Source organism: Sturnus vulgaris, chromosome 2, assembly GCF_052056855.1.
Source record: "Sturnus vulgaris isolate bStuVul1 chromosome 2, bStuVul1.hap1, whole genome shotgun sequence".
NCBI lineage: Eukaryota > Metazoa > Chordata > Aves > Passeriformes > Sturnidae > Sturnus > Sturnus vulgaris.
The window spans coordinates 15,534,022-15,552,467 of record NC_142244.1 but is presented as its reverse complement, the minus strand read 5'-3'; the positions used below and the strand labels follow the sequence as shown (position 1 = coordinate 15,552,467).

Genomic DNA, 18,446 nt, shown 5'->3' with positions numbered 1-18,446 from the left:
TACCCTTTCAGCCATAATCTTGCACTCTTGACAAGCCAAGTAAATGACCTGACATAGAAAATGTTCATTTCTGCTGGCCACAGGAACAGATGTTGAGCTCCCCATGACACTACACCAAGCTGCTGACAGAGTAACAAGTTGTGCCTCTACAGGAGCAGCAAGTCTGGTACTGAGTGATGCTGCACATATTCAAAGAGATAAAAAATAAATAAATAAATAAAATTCGCTGGGTGTTATGGATCACTGCAAAAACAAGGAGCGTGCCCAAACGCCAAAAACTCCCAAGGGAAAACTTTTATAATGTAAAATAATGTCATGAGCACCTGGGGGAAGGCAGGGGGGAGGGGATGGGCTCAGAGAAAAGGAAAAAGAAGAGAAAAAAATATAATAAATTCCATCAATGAGGTATTGATAAGCTAGAAAGTGTGACCAACAATCAAACAGGAATTATGGAATAGGATTTACAATATCTGTAGCAGATTGGAGTGCTCTGGAAGATAGACATAGGACACTCCAGGAATTAAATGCAAAATGGTGCAAAAAACAGGATTTGTCCAATAAAGTCTTTTAAGGATACACAGCTAGGCCAAATACAATTCTGCTGACACAGACCACAGTTATTTTATGCACTTAGGCTACAGATGAAGTAACAATATGACTACAAAATCAAGGAAAAAATGGCCAGCAGAAAATTGTGGTAAGAAAAATGCAAAAAAATCCACCTATCAGGAAATTATCTATGTATTATAGGTGTAATTTATGTGATATCACATTTTTTTTTAATCTCACACTTTACCTTTTTACCACCTCTTAGTGGTATTACACTTGGCAAATATCAATGTCTTGACCAAAAAACCCCAGTTAGCAAATCCACTACCAAGTCACCTTGTGTAGATGGGAAGGGTAAGTGAATTTGTTCAGTTCAAATGACCAGGAAGAGGTGAAATCTAAAAATATCATTCATACAGAAGAAGGCTCAGTCATCTCACAGCAAGTGCTGCACAGCCTTTAGGACTGCAGTAATAGAAATGATAAAAAATCCCCATGCACTTGGGGATTAAAAATTGAAACTTCATCTATACCCTAGAATCTCATTAGCTGAGAACAACCGAGCAGGAAGAAGACACATTTTCTAATTTATCACTGGATGAGTATGAATGACCAATATGGAGCAGTTCAAGGGAAGCAGTTATAAGATAGGTGAAGTATTTCTGGTAGATGTGGGAAGGCTGGATAGAAAAGATGGAGTGAATCCCTGGTAAAACACTGGAGACTTTTCTACATACTTCCTTCAACAGCAGCCAATTCACACCATGACACACTGGAAAAATCTCATGCTGGAAATTGAAGAGACTGAAAAATATCTGTCTACCAGAACAAAGACCAGGAGAAAAATATATAGTTATGTGTATTATTCACAGAGGTAAAAAAATTACATGAGAGAAGATGTTTATAATTAAAGATAATCTTGGCAAAAGAAAAAGTTGCGTGAAAATGCTGCTTCTGGAAATTAGAAGAGTACAATTGTCAATATTAAGCAAAGGGTTCAGAGTTTCCCTAATGAAATAACCAGCTGAGGATGAAGACAAAACCAAACCAGCCAATCAACACTAAACAAAAACCAATAAATCCACAAGCAAACAAAAGTCCACAGCTTTTCAGAAGAATGAAGACAGAGGAGGAAATACGTGACACCCACAGAGATTGGTCTTGATGATCAAGAATCCCTCTCATAGCTGTTCATGTTCAACCTGCATTTTAAAAACAGCCAAAGGGCTTGAGTACTGTACTTCAAGAGCTCAACCAAATTCACATCTTTTGGGAAACATGTTAATATTTTTCAGGTAAGACTGACAGTTTTACAGCCAAAATCACTGATATGACATCATATTTAGAGTAATTGTCACAGGAAATAACACTTTGCTCTTCACAGAAGCATTAAAGGAAGCAGAATTTATTTTAAAAAATGTGAAGTTATCAAAATAGCTGTCACTAATCTACACAAATAACTGGATATATTTTGGAAGATATTTAGATCAGATCAAGATGCCAGCTGAATAAAGGAAAACTATTTACAAGAACATGTAGAGACAAGACAAAGGGGAATGGCTTCAGATTGAAAGAGAGTAGTTTTAGATCAAATATTAGGGAGAAATACTGGACCTTGCTCACTGCTGGTGTCCCAAGCCCCAGAAATTTAGCTTAACAGAGCTCCAAGGCTCACTTTTCCTCCTGGGCTTTTGAAGAGAGGCAAAGCCAAAGATCAAGGGAATTCTACTATGTCTGCTCAGGAAAAGCATGTTTATACTCTGCCTTCTGGGGAATATTTATTGTTGGAGTGGGATGGGTAGTCCATTATGATAATCATTACAAAAATTAAATTCTGTAAGAGAAGCTCAACCACGGTAGGGAAGCCCATTCACTCTATTCATTTCTGTACATAAAATTATCTGAAAAGAACACTGAATTATTAGCTCATTAGTGTTACACACTTGCAAATTCCTAAAATGCAAATGGACATTAATGCAGGGATTGATATTCTCCCTTCATTTCTGAGCTTCTATTTGGAAAGCATTAGCTGACACACTTTACATTTCCAGAAATCAATGATGAATAAACAAAATAAATACTGCTCCCCAAAACAAATGAAAACAGCTACTTCTGAAGGAAATTAAGTAATGAAACAAAGGGATTTCCAACGACAGGCTTTTTTGAATGAAAAGGGAAACTATACAAAAAGCAAAAAAAAATCTACCTTGAAAAACTTACAGTTATGTAGAATTGTTTCTTCATCAACTAAAATACATCCTTTTTCTCCTGATACACCACACAGCATATATAATGTATGCATATAGAAATAAGAACAACTATTAGGAAAAAAAAAAAACCAAAAACAAATAGGAGAGTCACACCCTTCACAAAAGAAAAAGGGCTGCAGTATTCTCAGTACCAGTTAGCAAAAGAAGAGTGAGTCTGGGGGAAACCAGCTGGATGCATTCTGTGTGCACAGGTACTAACATCAATCAGGAGTTTATAGTCTTATCTTTGCTTGCTTTAAACCAGATTTTGGCAAACTGACAGTGACTTCCAGAAGACACAAGGGGACCTGCAAAGCTTAGGAAGAACCTCCAGTGCTGGCTGCTGCAAAGGCCAACTGCACTATTCCTTTCCATGGCTTCTTTCCAGTGTTTCCCTCCCTCCTGACAGCTACACTCAATTTTATTTCAAATTCTTCAATTCCCTTGCTCATTTCCCTTAGAATGATTTTTGTCAAGTTACAGCTTTGTCAAGATTTGTTTCATATTCATTAAGTTGGAATCATGACTTTTAGCTAGTAGGTCTCTAGGGAGCCCATTAACAGAATGCCAAAACAACAAATGAAAATATGTAATATCCACAGTGTTTTGGGGTGTTTTGTTTTGTTTTGGTTTTTAATTACTATAGGTTATTAATCTATTATGTAATCTACTTAGCTTCCACATCTGGTTTCACAGAATTATAGATTCATAGAATCAGGATCCTAGAAAGGAAAACCTGAGATTTTTTCTTTCCTGGGGTGCTGCTACAGACACACTTTGAGTTGCAGCAATCTGTGAAGAACGGGAAAAGAATCATTCATCTGTTTAGCTTCCTGGGATCCAGCAACAGCTTCCAAAACATAAATGGCAGAGGTTCCTTCTGTAATTTGCAATTATTTGTCATACTCTAAACAGAGCTCTGGCTCTTTTACGTGAGATGAGAAGCTGTATAAAGACAATGTGATGTTGCCAGTTAGTTTTTATAAGAGATGAACTTTATCAGCTTAACAGACAAGGAGTTGGGTGTTCTGCAACTGGGTGAGTAGGGATTGAGGATGTTAATTCAGAATCAACAATTTAAGGTGCAGGTGAACAAACGCTGAGTATTTCTCTCTCCTTTATCTCTAATTATCCATCAGACCTTGTGATCAACAAATCAACATAAATCATCTCGTGACCACCTCTAATCACAGCAGTTTTTTGGGTTTTTTTTAATAGTGTATGAACAGCACTGAACAAAAAATCCCTCCAAAGTACTCTTCTCAAGTGTTTTTCACTACCTTTCCTTTGTATGCAGCCCATAATTAAAATGTGAGGAAGACCTTGAAGTTATAAGCCCTTGAAAGAATCCCAGAGGCATGCTGAGCATAATGGTTACTTAAAAAGAACCAGAGATCCCTATGAAACTATAACAGCACACATGAAAAAGTCTTAGCTGATTTAGGCCTTTATGCTTCAACCAAGAAACCAAGTTAGAATTAACATAAACCCACAAATGGTAGGAGTGATGGTGAATCCTCAGCCATTTAAACACTGTGTGTTTCACTGACCACTAAAGTAAAATAAATTCTCCAACGATCTGATCTCATACAGAGATTTAAGGAACAAATCTTGAGATCTGACCTAATGTGGAAAATCATTATAAGCCTTCTGGTTTTCAAAGGAGCATTTGAGGGGGAAAAAAAAATTCCTTATACTTAAAGCACTTTTTTCACTTCCTTTTGTTATAAAAGCACACTGGAAAAAAAAAATCTGAAAGTACAGCCTGTATATTTTAAAGTGTCCGTATCTTCAGAAATACAAAAATTAGTGACCATGGGTTTATCCTGTACACCAACTACTACCTTTTCTCCTGTATTTAAGTATTATTATCAATTCCCTTTTCTCTGTAAAAAATTTTGAAAAAAAAAAAAACCAAAACCAAACTTCAATACAAGTTGAGAAATTTAGATATTTAGGACAAAGAAGTTGACAACTTGCCTCAGAGCAGCAACCTCATCCAGCTACCAGATACTAATGCCCAACAATTCTACAGGACATAGAATATATGATGAACATGTCTTGGGAACTCACTATATCCATTTGATTGTGCCTAAATCAACAGTCTAGACTCTGAAGCAAAGTGTTTTGTCTGACTGGAATCTGAGAAATTACTTAACTGAGCCAGCACACAGCAATATGTGTCTGAAAGGCAACGGGCTGCCTTTGGAAATTCTTTGCAGACAGTCATAAGGGCTCAAGGCTCAAAACCATGACCAGATTTACAGCAGTACATCCATCCAAACAGCAAATAAAGCAACCACATTTCCAGCAGAGCTCTACTCAAGTATGACAAGCTCTCCTGGTACACTGCTTTTGACAGTCTCACATGCTTAGCACCCAAATGAGCACAGACAAATTGAAAGAAAAAAAAAAAAGGCAATCAGAATTTGTATTAACCATTGTGGAGGGAAGAGTCGTCTGAAAGTCGAGGAATAAGAACTGACAAAATGCTTTAGTCAATGATAACCAGGTCCACCTCAGAATGGAACATCCTCCCTAGAGTCCCTCTCTCACAGCTGTGTTGCACTCCACAAGCATGAGAACACACTGTCCTTACACCATCCCAAATTCTTCTGCACTAGCTAAAAAAACATTTAGTCAATAAATGACTGACACATGGGCTCAGTGTAGATGCCTCTCAAATAAAAAGGACATGTTGACAGCAATAGCCTGCCCCTATAGATCTCATTTCAGGCGGGCTTTGTACCTTTCTTTGCTATTTCTGTGCTGTTAGAGCACCTTTATTCCATAATAACCTTCGACTTGAGTGAGTACATTATATGATCACAACTGTTAATATTGGTGTTTTTTGCATCTCTTCTGGAAAACAGAATAAAATGCATTAAAAGCAGTAAAGAGGACACATAGGCTTGTCAAACTTTTGCGTCCAGCACTGCTCCATCTAAAAAATGAAAAGCTGATTCATGTTTTTTTGGTGTCCCTATTATGTAGCAGGTCTTGGGACCTTGAATGGCAGAATAATTCTGGCAGGAACTACAATGGTGAGAGTTTTGACTGTGTACGTATGACATCATGTGGAAATCTCAGCTCTCTCGAAATTGGAAAGATCTTACAGATGTTAGGGGCAAGTATTTCCCAAGTATAATTACAAAGAGTAAAGAGCAGTTAGCAACTTTGTTAAGAACTATTATCATCATTATGATTCCAGATTTTCCCCCTAAGGAACACAGCTGGAGTTTATAAAAAAGAAAAAATAGGACAGGAACATATTTGTGAGTTTCCTAAAAAAACACTCTAGAACTCAGGCAACTGCTTTCTCTCCTAAATCTCTAAATACAAGTGGCATAATGATAATATACTTAAGTAGATATGCATGATTTTTTTGAGACATAATTATAGTGTCTTACATTATCTAATAGAAAACTAAACCATTAAATAATCTAGTGTCTTGATCTAATGTGAACGTTTGCATTTAAGAGGATATTAAAAAAACCCAAAACAACAGGACCCAACACAATTTGAAATTTAAACCTTCACAGTCATTCTGCATTCTTAACATGGTCATTTTCAAAACCTTTTCACTTCCAAACTTTTCTGGTTTTGTGCTTCTTTGTGGACTGTCTTCACAGACAAGCATGAAATTTAGTTCTACATTATCACTTCCTCATCAGAAATGCTGAATATGAGAAAACTCTGACCCTTTAAGTCCATGAGAAATTATGGAAGAAAACTGAAATCCATATCCTTCAGCCTCACAAGGTTAACCAGTGGAGAGAATTTAATCCTTGGAAGAAAGCACAGGCTTTATATACTGGCAGCAGTGACTAAACTACAGGGGAGGAAATACCAAAGAGACAGTAAAGGAATGGTTATTAGGGCTACACTGGCTTTGTTATTCTCTCTGAAAGTACAATCACTTATAAATACTAAAGGTGCTTTTAATACCTTAAAGTGACATATGAAAATTATACCTTTAGAAGTTGAAACTGTATTTTGGATAAAAACATCATAAGATTTCACAAAGCAGAGCTCCTCTACTTCAATAGCACAAAAATATCTGAAAAATTTCAATCGGGCTTCAGATCCCACTATGCTACTACAACGGTCTTGGCAAGCTTTTTGTAATGACCTTGTAGTAAAGGTGGAATATGACAGGTTTTTATTTCTACATGTCTCAGGGGTGAAAGCTTATAACCATAAATAAATGCTCTTCCAAACTGCTGATTTATGGAGTTTCCCTAGGCTCTATATTGGATTCACACTTTCAACATCTATACACTTCCACTTGTTCTCAACTTTTGCCGTAATATGTTGCAGTGTCATTTTTGCAGATGATACCCTGAGCTATCTATTCCTCAACAAGAAAATAGGAAAAAAAAAAAGCAACAGCACAACAGCAAAGCTAATGCCTGACTGATTGATATCAGCAACTAAATAGATGAGAACTTTGTGAAGATAATGCAAATAAGACAGTGTTTGGGTCTCATTTGTGTACATTTATTTCATCCTGCTCCTTACATGGACAGCTGCTGAGTTACTGACTTAATTCTGTGATAATTTTCTGAATGAGAAATATGCTTGGCTAATTACATGAACTGAAGACTGGACTTAAACATAGGTTTAGACCCCCTAAATCTTGCAATTGTGTTGACAAATTCTTGCCAACATAATTTCTCCTGGTTTATATGGTTTTCATTCAAAACTCTGGTATGAACGAAGTCTATTATTTACCTATATATTTACAAATATACTTATGTAGAATAGACACAATAAACTTTATCATATGCTCTAAGAAAATCAAAGGCATGGTTGGGTAGAAAATGACCAATGATGAAGATCTGGTGAAGTCCAGAGGGGGGGGAAAAAATTCTTAACTAAAAGATAAAGTAATTGCATGACTATCCAGGCAATAACAGAGTATATTGGTACAACACTCTTCACACGATCTCTCCTGACTCAAGCTTCAAATAAGCTGATACCAATTTCATTGACATAATGAGAACAAACAAAATAAATCAAGTGAATAAAGTCCAGAGTGATCTTGGCCTCCTGGATAAGATGCTTTTAGACAGTGCATCAACTGCTATGATGATTTATATTACAGACTGAGATGTAAGCCTTAAGTAGCATTGTTAAAGCTAAATTTAATCTTATGTTTCTGGGTGAGAATCAGTCTCCTCTTTTAAAAGTAAGGCAGAAACAATATACTTCTGCAATTGTAGAAGAAATGACTGAAAGAAAAAAAAAAAAAGTTTTTCCATGGTTCTCAAAAATAAAGAGAGTTTATTTGGGATACAGATGCAATGGAAGTCAAGAAAAAGACACGTCACAAAAAGCCCCTGGATATCCACCAGGCTACAAAAAATAGTCCTGTTATATCCAACTTGTGAGGCAAGTGAGACAGAGTTCAAGGCACTTAAAGTACTTAAAACTGTAATACTAAAATAGAAAAAAGTTTGAGAGTATCTCCCATTTAAAGGACATCCCCTAGAACCATCACAAGTACAGCTTTTTTGCCAGTTTTTCAGAGAGGATATAGCATTGTGTGGGTACTAGAGCAGTACTTTGGTATGAGAAGCAGTGGCACTATGATAAATGGTATTTCCCCTGAGAAAAAAATTAAAAATAGAGCTTCATACAGAGCTAAAGTGGGGGAAAGAAGCATGGCAGAAATAGCTACCAATCCAACAGGTTTTTATATAGACTGGGGAGTATGAATCCTCAATATTAAAGTAGTCATATTTTCCCCTCTGCAAAAAGTCTCTTCTTGGGGACTTAGAAATCTTCTTGGAAATGTCACCATTTCTAATCTGTGGGCCACAGGAGTCTTAGGGACAGGAAGAAATGTTGTATTTCTTAACAAGCAAATTATAAGAGATCTTTCTGGAGGGCTTGCTTTCCCTTCGTGCAATATAAGTTGGCCTTTATATTCTTTTTTCTTTATAAGAAGTTGCCATAGTCATCTTCAGTATTCCCAACCAAAAAAAAAAAAAAAGTAACAATAACAACAAAAAAGTGCTTTCAGACAAACAAAAATCAAACAAACCCCACAACCAAAATTATTAGAAACTCCAATTTATACTTTGAAGGATAAAAAAATCAATCTAAAAAACCTAATTACAGGAGGTTTGGGAGAGCTCTGGCAATAACTTTTCAATAGAAAATATAGAAGACCTGAGTATATCAAAGAAGAGAAAATGAGGAGCATAAAACTCCATTCCAGAACTAATTGCATTTGAATGAAGACACTTGGCCCTCTCTTCTCTCTTGCTGGCTGAAAATCGACACATCATTAGCAGATCTGGTAAGACCATTGAGGCTTGAAACCATTGTTAACTGCTGCCAGAAGATATCTGCAAAAATATTGTCCCAAAATTTTCACAATGGCGCTTCTTAAGAGGTCAAGAAGTCTTCAAACAGGTTGTTCTGCTAGAGGAAATGTTCATTTATAGAGATTAAATTAAACAAATCTCATCTGGTACATTAAGAAACGGTCCTTAAAACATTCATGCACTGAAAACAAACCCTGATAGTCTGAGATTTTCAGGTGGCATCTTCAGTTTCTGCTTCATCAAATTAAGTGCCATAAATGACCATTTCCATGTTTCATTTTCCGCCCTCACCCCAACTTCTTGGAAATGTCCCAAGTGTTCTCCCCATAAGCTTCCTCTGGCAGCATCTGCCCGGAGTCCAAAGGAAGATCTGTTCTTCTGTGCAAAATTTTCTGTGCATTTGCCCTCTCCGGAGACCACAAAAAACTTCATGCAGCTCCTTCTAGGCAATCAAAAGTCTAAGAAAGAAACCCATGGTAAAATCAAGCAATCATAGTGCAAATCTATCCTGGAGCTGTGAAATCCTTGAAATAGTTCAATTTTGCTGGAAGGCTGCGAGCAAACAGATTTAAGTGGGTTTTACTTACGCAGTAGCTCAGTCCAAATGACCTGCAGACCAGATGACCTTTCAACCTAAATTGAATCGAAGTGCCTCAAAGCAGGGCTAAAGTAGACAGTTCAACAGCTGCTTTACAGCACTTAATACAAGCAGTCTTCAACAAAGACTGAGAAAACACTTCAGGAAATAGCATTGAATGCAATGTTTGAGAGCAAAGGCTCTGGTGTTCACCTTACAGACAATCCCACAAGGAGGGGGAGGGAAGTGGAGACCAGCAGGAATTTTCCCATGCTAACAATGCACAAACAAAAGACAGGTGATACCACAGAATATCACTTAATAATGTGCTCTGGAACCCTCAGATCTTAGGGCAGGCACGAGGTCAACTGTGCCTTGCTGAAAATGGCAGCACAAATTCCAGACTTTCAGAAAGGAAAGATGAAGGTCCATACATAAGAGCAAAGACATAAAGGACTGCTGGATTTCATATTATAAGTGCCAAAAGAGAAACTCCTCCAAAAGAGAATTCTCTCGGTTGTGAATTGATGTTTCCAGTGCCATATTAGAGAACTGTTTGTTAAGTGTTAGACTTGAAAAGGAGGGACAGACCTTTCTTTACTGCTTAGACAGAGTAATGAGAAAAGCAGTAAAGCATCATCTATTTCATGTCTTCCACCACAGGAGATTATAAAATAGGCCCTATTCCTTTGGTAAAAGATTGAACTGTGGCAGGACTGAATTCCTTGTGGATACTGGGTGCTTTCATCACAGGGCTGTTCTGATCCAAAGGACAAGCTGAGAACTTCTTGAAGGCACAGTGCAGCTGAGCAAGAGATGTCCAAAGAAAACTCAGATCCCGGTGTCAAACCTCGTTCAGCATTCACAGCTTCAGCCGTGCATTCAATATGCATGTGCACTCCTGAAATAAGGGCGTGCTAATGCTCACAGATGAGTGGTACCATGACTAATTCTGACTCATCCTACAATTCCTGTGCCTCCAGGGCAGCTTCTGTTCGAGTGGCAATACATGGGAATATCAACTAATCACTGGATACTGATAGATTGTGCTTATTTGTGCTGAAAAGTCGCTTCTCTGGATGTTGTTTTGGTTTGGGCTTTTTTTCAACAATTATGAAGGTCTCAAAGTCTTGACCACTGTTACACAGCATCACAGCTGAATACATAACGGTACAGAAAGGAATAAAGCAAATTTCAAAGCATGCATAGGCAAATAGATGAATTCGACTTGGTTCACTCCCCTCATTCATGTCACCCAATGCATGCAAAGTTTCTGAGGAAAAGATCTTACAAAAAGCCATGCAAAGATTAAAAAAAAGAAACAAAACCAAACAACAAATCTGGGCTGTATTGTAATTATTGGTTTAATTATTCTAATACACATATACTTTCAACTGGATGGGTTTTCTTAGGTTATTATTATCATTTGACAACCTCAAGCTAAGCAATGAGTGGAATTAAACTTTGCAAACATTGTGAATCTTAACTTCCAAAATATGTGTAAACTAGCACAGATTTTTGCCTTCAAAGCTGATGTTTAATTATCAGATGAGTCAAATTTATCCACCAGAAATAATATAAAAATGATAGTAAAATACATATTTTCATGATTTTCTATGAAAATATATGTTCATACATATAAATGCACATGCATCTGTATATATAAACACATATGCATGGATTTTTGTCTATCTGTAAGTCAAAATACACCCCTCAGGTTACATTTGCTACATCACTGCTTCGTTGAAATTCAGGAAATGGTTTACAGCACTGCTGACCTTACATGATTAGTTCTGAAAGGTTTACTTCTTTGTAACACTGATTTGTGGCAATCACCTTGCTGCTCTGAAGCCATAAATCTTTGCAGATATCATAGTATGCCCTTCTATATATTGGTATGCTATCAGGAACAGTGATGATCATTTATACTAGTGTGAAAAGACACGGAATGCTTAGAAGACACTTAGGAGTTCATTGTACTCTGTTCAGATATTTATGACTATGACTAGAGATAAAAAATATAAATTACATTTACATATTTATGAGCATTTTTATGCAATATCTTCATTTCGATTAAAATGCCATCAATATCCCTACATTACTATAATGCAAGTCAAAAATCTAACTACAAAGCACTTTGTTTTATCTTTTTCCTAAAAACTTACCAAATTAAAGCAATTAACAAAATACGGCATGAGCAGTGCTGATTGATAAACAATGCACTTAGGTGCAATTACAAAATTGTAAAGAACTAATCTATCATACCATGGAACCTAAAGATATTTTTCTTTGTTTGGAGAAGCAGAAACAACCTTGGGAGAAAATGCGTGGGCTGCAGAACCATGCAATGCGAATTGAAGGGTGCAGGCAGAAACTCACCTCTAGCTTTGTTCTTTGTAGCAGCCACTGGAAGCAAGGAAAAGATTGCACAAGAAGAAGAGAACAAAGATAGATTAGACAGAAGTTTGAGCAAGCAAGAACACAGAGAAACTTCATCACTATCGATTCAAAGCTAACAAACACCGTTTCTAAGATTATTTGACCTATTTATTGGAGACACTGCTGTGCTGTGAGAGAGTTCAGATCTATGATTCTGTCAGAAACCCTGTGTTGAGAAGTTGGAAAATACACCAGAATACACACTCAAACAAGCAGAGAAGGTGAGGAGTGCAGAAAAATCACAAATCATTAGTCACAATTAGGTGAGAACACATGCACATACATTAGTGAATTTTAAAACTTAAAGCACAATTTGCCTTGCCAAAAGTATATTCTGAAGAACCTAATCTTAGGTCATCCCTTTGCTCCTATTTCTCGAAACATCATTCTTCTGTGAAGCTGATGCAAATAAGCATCAGTTAATCTGCAGATACCCCACTGATTTATAATCCACTATATGATCACTATTTTTCTTCATTGAAGCCTTTATCTTCAGATTGGTTTTGCACCCCAATGGAGCATGCAAACCGAAAAGGGACAGATGATATTGTAACCAACAGTGACCAAAGTTCAAACTCAGGAAAACAGAGACAGACACTACAGCCTTCATTGAGTATCCTCAATCCACATAGTTTCATGCTGGTAGTCCTTCATGCCCAATAGTGTAACAAAAACAAAAGCTGTAGTTTAAAATGTTTCAGTAGCAACCACTCTATCACCAAAATAAACAGAACCATTATTTTCGGTTCATATGATAATGTCGGTGAAATAAAATATTACTCAGAACTCAAAGTTAGAATGGAATTACTCTGTTAATGAAATTACTCTGCTAATGGAATTAATTAAATTACTCAAAAAGATGCTATCCATAGCTCTCTAAATTCTCAAGTACACTCTGAGAAGGCATTCATTCACGAGCATCTCCATGAAAAAAAAAGAAATAAACAAAAAAACAGAATATATAATTCCTCCTCTGCTGGTCCTGCTGGGTAGAACTACATTAACAATTCAAAGGCAGTTATGCTTGAGGCCAAAAGATTTGAAAGAAAAGGAGAAAGACCAAACCCTTTTCTGGTGTCTTTGCTTCTCTTGTTCATATCTAAAAGGTTTGTATGGTTGGTTTGTTTTTTTGTTTTTTTTTTTCTTTTTTGGTCTGGTGTCTCACCAGTCAGGCTTTACTAAAACAAGCAAGGAGTGCATAGCAGTGAAGACAAGTTGAAAGTTGGCCACATATGAAGAAATGGTTGAAAACCTGAAACTTCTAACTTTATGAATGCATCAAAATATCAGTTCCTTAACTGCCTTGTTTTTTTTCGGTTTGGCTTGTTTTGTTGTTGTTTTTTTTTTTTTTTTAATTTCTTCATTAATCCCTCCTTTACTTCCAGGTTCACTATTGTGACTTGTCAAAATTCTCCATGCAGTGAAAACAACACAAAAATTCTGCTTTGGGGTGATACAAGGAGTGCAGGTGCTTCTGCAGAGCTCTTTCCCTGGGGCTGTTTAACAAGACACATTCACCTGCAAACTGCCCGCAAATCTTACACGCATAAAAATTGCGTGTGTAGTAAACAAAATTAATGACGCCATTCTAATTTTATAAGAAGTGAACAGTTTCTCCTTCATGCAAATTTAAGTTGATAATAAATGCTGAGTTAATCAACCTGTTCTTTTTCTTACACTTCTCCTTTTCTTTTTTTTTTTTTTTTTTTCCACTCATGAGAATTACATCTACATGAATGTATTATCACTTCTAGCCAGGACAATCATATAAACTTAACAAAAATCTGGAGAAAACATTATCTCCCTGTCTCCACCAGAAATTTAAAAGCAACAGGAGACTTTGTATTTAATTAAACAGAATAAAAATATATATGTATTAAAAATATATATGTACTTGAACTCTCCAGAATATATATACATACAGTTATATGCATATGCAAGTGATATAATTTACGTGTATGGGCACATATATGAATATATATTAAAAAACCCCACACATTCCATGATGAGATAGCTTTATTTTGCAGCATGTGCACTAGACAGAGAATTATTACCTATCAGTAAATAAAGAAAAGATATAAATGCGGTTGTACATTATAATTGGAAGTAGGACAGGTTACTAGGCTTGTTAAGCCAATTATAACTCTCTGCAAATCCACTAATAGAGGACTAGATGACAGTAACCTTCTTAAAAATGTCATGTTCCATACTTGTAAGTTTTCCTATTGACAGCGTGGTCCAATTACAAGTCAATTCATAAAGTTCAAACTGCACAACAGCCAAATTAGCTGAAAATGGTATTTCAGAATAGAATTCTGCCTACAGAAGGCAACTAGCTCCAGCTGTTCCCATCTTTCTGATACTTAGCATGAGGAAAAAATTCCCTTTCACTTTTATTATTGAGGTAAGTTTTTCTTTTTTCAAAGCAGAAAAGATTTTCCTCTCTCCCCTCTTTTCTCTCCTTCACTCTGAAAAGGGAAGACAATTTTCAGCCTATATCCATTATATTTGAAAAATTTTACCCACCTCTTATTATTACATGAAAAGCCATAGAAGACAAGCATAGACAAATGTTTTGAATGAGCATCATCAAGACTGAAATTTAGCAGAGGGAAGCTGAGGTTTTGGGTGGAGCATCAGATATGGGAAAAACACAGCTTTTGATGCCACTGATGTCAGTGACAAAAGACTACAACAAACATCACAAAGAACCCATTTTTGCTTTAAATCTTCAGCAAGTCACTTGATTTATCCACATTTCACATAATTCATTCTCTTTCTTTCCACCTAGACTTCCTTGCTTGCTGACAAAAGAAAGAAACTCTCCAAGACAATGAGTCTACCACCTCCAAATAGAATATATATACAGTACTATATCAGGACACTGATTTGAAACCTCTGTAATACAAATAAAATGGTTTAGGACTGGCCAGTAATAATTTTTGGGCACAACCTAAAATTTGGAATTTGCTGTATGAGGCTGGCATACTTTCTTTATCTAAATTAAGAAGCCAATCAGTTAATGGATAAAAACAAATGACTTCTGATATTTCCTTATGTTCAGGGATATCTGTAAAAAAGAACATTTATAAGAGCATTTTTCTTGAGCAACCCTGTCTTGGCTTTCTTAGGAAAATTATTCTGGACAGGGAGGCATATTACAGAGAAGTGTGAACAGTAACCTTTTTGGAACTTAAGGAAAAAAAAAAAATCAAAGACCAGAGAAGAAAGAAAACCAAAGTAGGAAGAAAGACAATATTTTCAGAAGTCAGGTTGAAAGGCATGACAGAGCTACTAGATTTCTAGGTAAGGCCGAGAAATAAATCTCTTCTATTTTCTCTAGCAAGGTTAAACAGTATTGTATTTTCTGAAGGCTCTTGTGGTCACAGGATATGTAAAACAAAAGGGTTGGCCACCAGGGAAAGGTCTGTGAGGGAGGGGATCACAGAACAGCAAGAACACAAGGTCAGTGATCTCAGGGGAGTCCCCCTAGGAGAGATCTGGAAAGGGGAGGAAAACTGTGCCAGGTGCAGCTAAATTTCACAGAACTCATATTTTTAGGGCATTTTTAAATCAGAAAAGTAATCCTGCCATAGCTGTGCCGCTGAAACAATCTTTTTAAAAATCATTGCCTGCATGTAAAAGCCGAGATTCAAATTTCAAAAACCCTAATATACCCTTGCTCTCAAATATCAGTAATATATTGTGCTTTATTTTCTGCGATACATCTTTCTGACTTCTTGCTTTTTGTATGCCAACAATTGTTAAATTACATTCTTTGATAAATGGTGGCTACAAGTTGTTCAATATTTTCTCCACACTCAGTCGTCTCTACACTGTTCAATTTTGTAGACACTTTTAGACAGATTTGATATAGCTTTTATTTTATTTTTCTCTTATATGTGATTTATTATTCGATTTGGAGTTTTGTCTTTTGTCTTTGGAGAAAACCACATCCATACAATTACTTCAATAGCTCAATAAAAATAGAAAAAAGGAAAAAGCATTTCCCCCAGATATCCAGCTAACCTAACCTTTTATTTCAAAAAATAAGGAGAAAGAAAAAGGAAAGTGAAAGGTTTGAGGTCAGTCTTGTTTTCATTTCACCTACTGGATGTTCTAAGACTGCAGATAGAGGAACAAACAGTAAAATATTTAAACTTTATAATGACTAAATACTCTATTCAATAAAAAAAAAAAAAAAGGATGAAAGTCACATTCATAAAGTACATTGCATTGATTTTCTTCCAAATACAGTAACCTACAGTTCCAGCAATTCTGGAGGTCCTCTCATCTTCAATAAAAAAATAACACTTCACCAGTTGTATGGATGAATTTATTCTTCTGTATTTTTTTGCTCTAGCCTTAACATCTTTTAGGATCACAGACTATGAAAAATGATCAGAGAAGCAGCATAAATAAACATCCCCCACCCCACAAAGTAGGAAGGAAATAAACAATAACAATCACACAGCCCTGTTACCCAACACATCCAACATTTAATTCAGATTTCCAGTTAAAAAACAAACAAAAAAGCCAAACAAACAAACAAACAATAAAAAAAAACACCACCCAACCCTTATTTTTACACTGCCTACATTTAGAATTTTCTTTTTAATTTTAGGATGATGATGACAACAACAACTGCATTTTTTCCCTTTGGATAAACTGACAGATTATCACTGATCATTTAGGTCACCTAAATGCCAGCTCTGAATCTCTCACTGGAAAAGCTCCTCTGTGTGACAGAAGGCCTTAGCAGAAACATTTCCTCCAGAAAATAATGCAAATTATTAGGTTCTCACAGACTAGAGACCCATTCAAACCACATGTGCTGCAATGCAGGATCTTTCCCACCCTCCTTTTCAAAACCAGCATTTTCCAAAAGCCACTGAAGGAGAAGCAAACCACCACCATCACCTGAAATTCATGGTGGGAATTTGAGTCTCTTGAATTCAACAAGGCACAGGTGCTTAGACATGAACAGTGGCCAAGAGATGACACAAAAGCATGGGATCTTGGGAGATCTTTTAGCTTTGGATGTAGTTTAAAAAAAGCCTAGATACATTGGCATAGACAAATCTATTTGCTTCTGATTTTCTGATCTTTCCCTAGATACCCTGTATTGTTATGCCTTTAGATTTTATAGCGAATATAATTTTTATACACAAATTCCACATACTCCTCTCATGGAGATTGCTGAAATATCAGATAGTGGCATTTGCAGATATAATCAGAATGCATAAATTCCTAGATAAGCCTTCCTCTCTTTGTGTATATAACCATTAAAAATCTGTGCAGTCATATGTAACTAAATGGAATTCAAACACACGACCTTCTTTTATTCTATTTATTCTGTGTTCTATCTCTGCATCATTGCATCTACAACACAAGTTCCTAAGATGACATCAGGTAATTTCCCTCAGAAACATAAAACAGTCTTGAAGATATAACTGAAAAAGAGATAAAAAATTCAAATTGGAAGGATTGTGAGGATGTCAGCCACTGCATCCTGTCAGTTTGAAGCATGGTGAGTTATCTTTGGACCCCTCCTAACAGATCGCCTAATATATTGTTAAAACCTTTGGTGATGGGGACTTCAAAAGCTCTCCTGATCACCTCTGTCAGTGCACAGCTGTCTCTCACAACACTAAATTGTTTTGCTGATATATAATTTAATCATTATATGTAGGAGACTGGTGCCATTCCTTCACCCTTCTCATACCTTCCAGGAGTTCAAATTACAGAATGCATGCTTCTTTAACGTAACTCTTTGCAAAATGCAGATTTATTATTCTTCTTGTATGCTTAAAAATAATCTCAACTTTCTCAACATAAGTTTTCCAACTTGCATTTTATTTCCTTCCTCAGTTTTAAAACTGTGACTAGATTATCACATGCAATAACATTTATTATGCAATACTAATCACAAAACATTGAAAAACAGGCAGCTCCATTTTCTTTCTGGCAAGTAGGGTATAAATATAGTAATTTTGTTCTCAATACTCATTATGACTGGCATGATGGAGATCAGCAAAACCATCTTATAATCTAAACATTACTACAGTTCAGGATTCCAGCTGTAGATGATTCACATTAGCAGCTGGAGACATATAACAGTATATTACAGTATAGTGAAAATACAAGATGAATATAATCATGCCCTAAAGGGTCTTCTTAAAACCATTGAGATAAGACTATTTGCCCATCCCAAAATGCCAACTTTATGCATGTTTTAATGCAGATGGAAAGATAACTTCTACAAGCAATGCAAGTTGCAACTAAGCAATTTTATCA

The 18,446-nt window shown here is 36.2% G+C and overlaps 1 protein-coding gene across 3 annotated transcripts in view; it reads right to left on the bottom strand.

Annotated features, from left to right (window-relative positions):
- Positions 1-18,446, bottom strand: part of CADM2 (cell adhesion molecule 2) — a 564,993-nt gene that overhangs the window by 183,338 nt on the left and 363,209 nt on the right. Inside the window, exon 2 of one of the 3 annotated variants that reach the window (XM_088157837.1) lies at positions 12,090-12,116. The exons of the other annotated variants lie outside the window; for them this stretch is intronic. Coding sequence (XP_088013963.1) covers positions 12,090-12,116 — 27 coding nt within the window. The remainder of the gene's footprint in view (positions 1-12,089; positions 12,117-18,446) is intronic. 3 annotated transcript variants of the gene reach the window in all.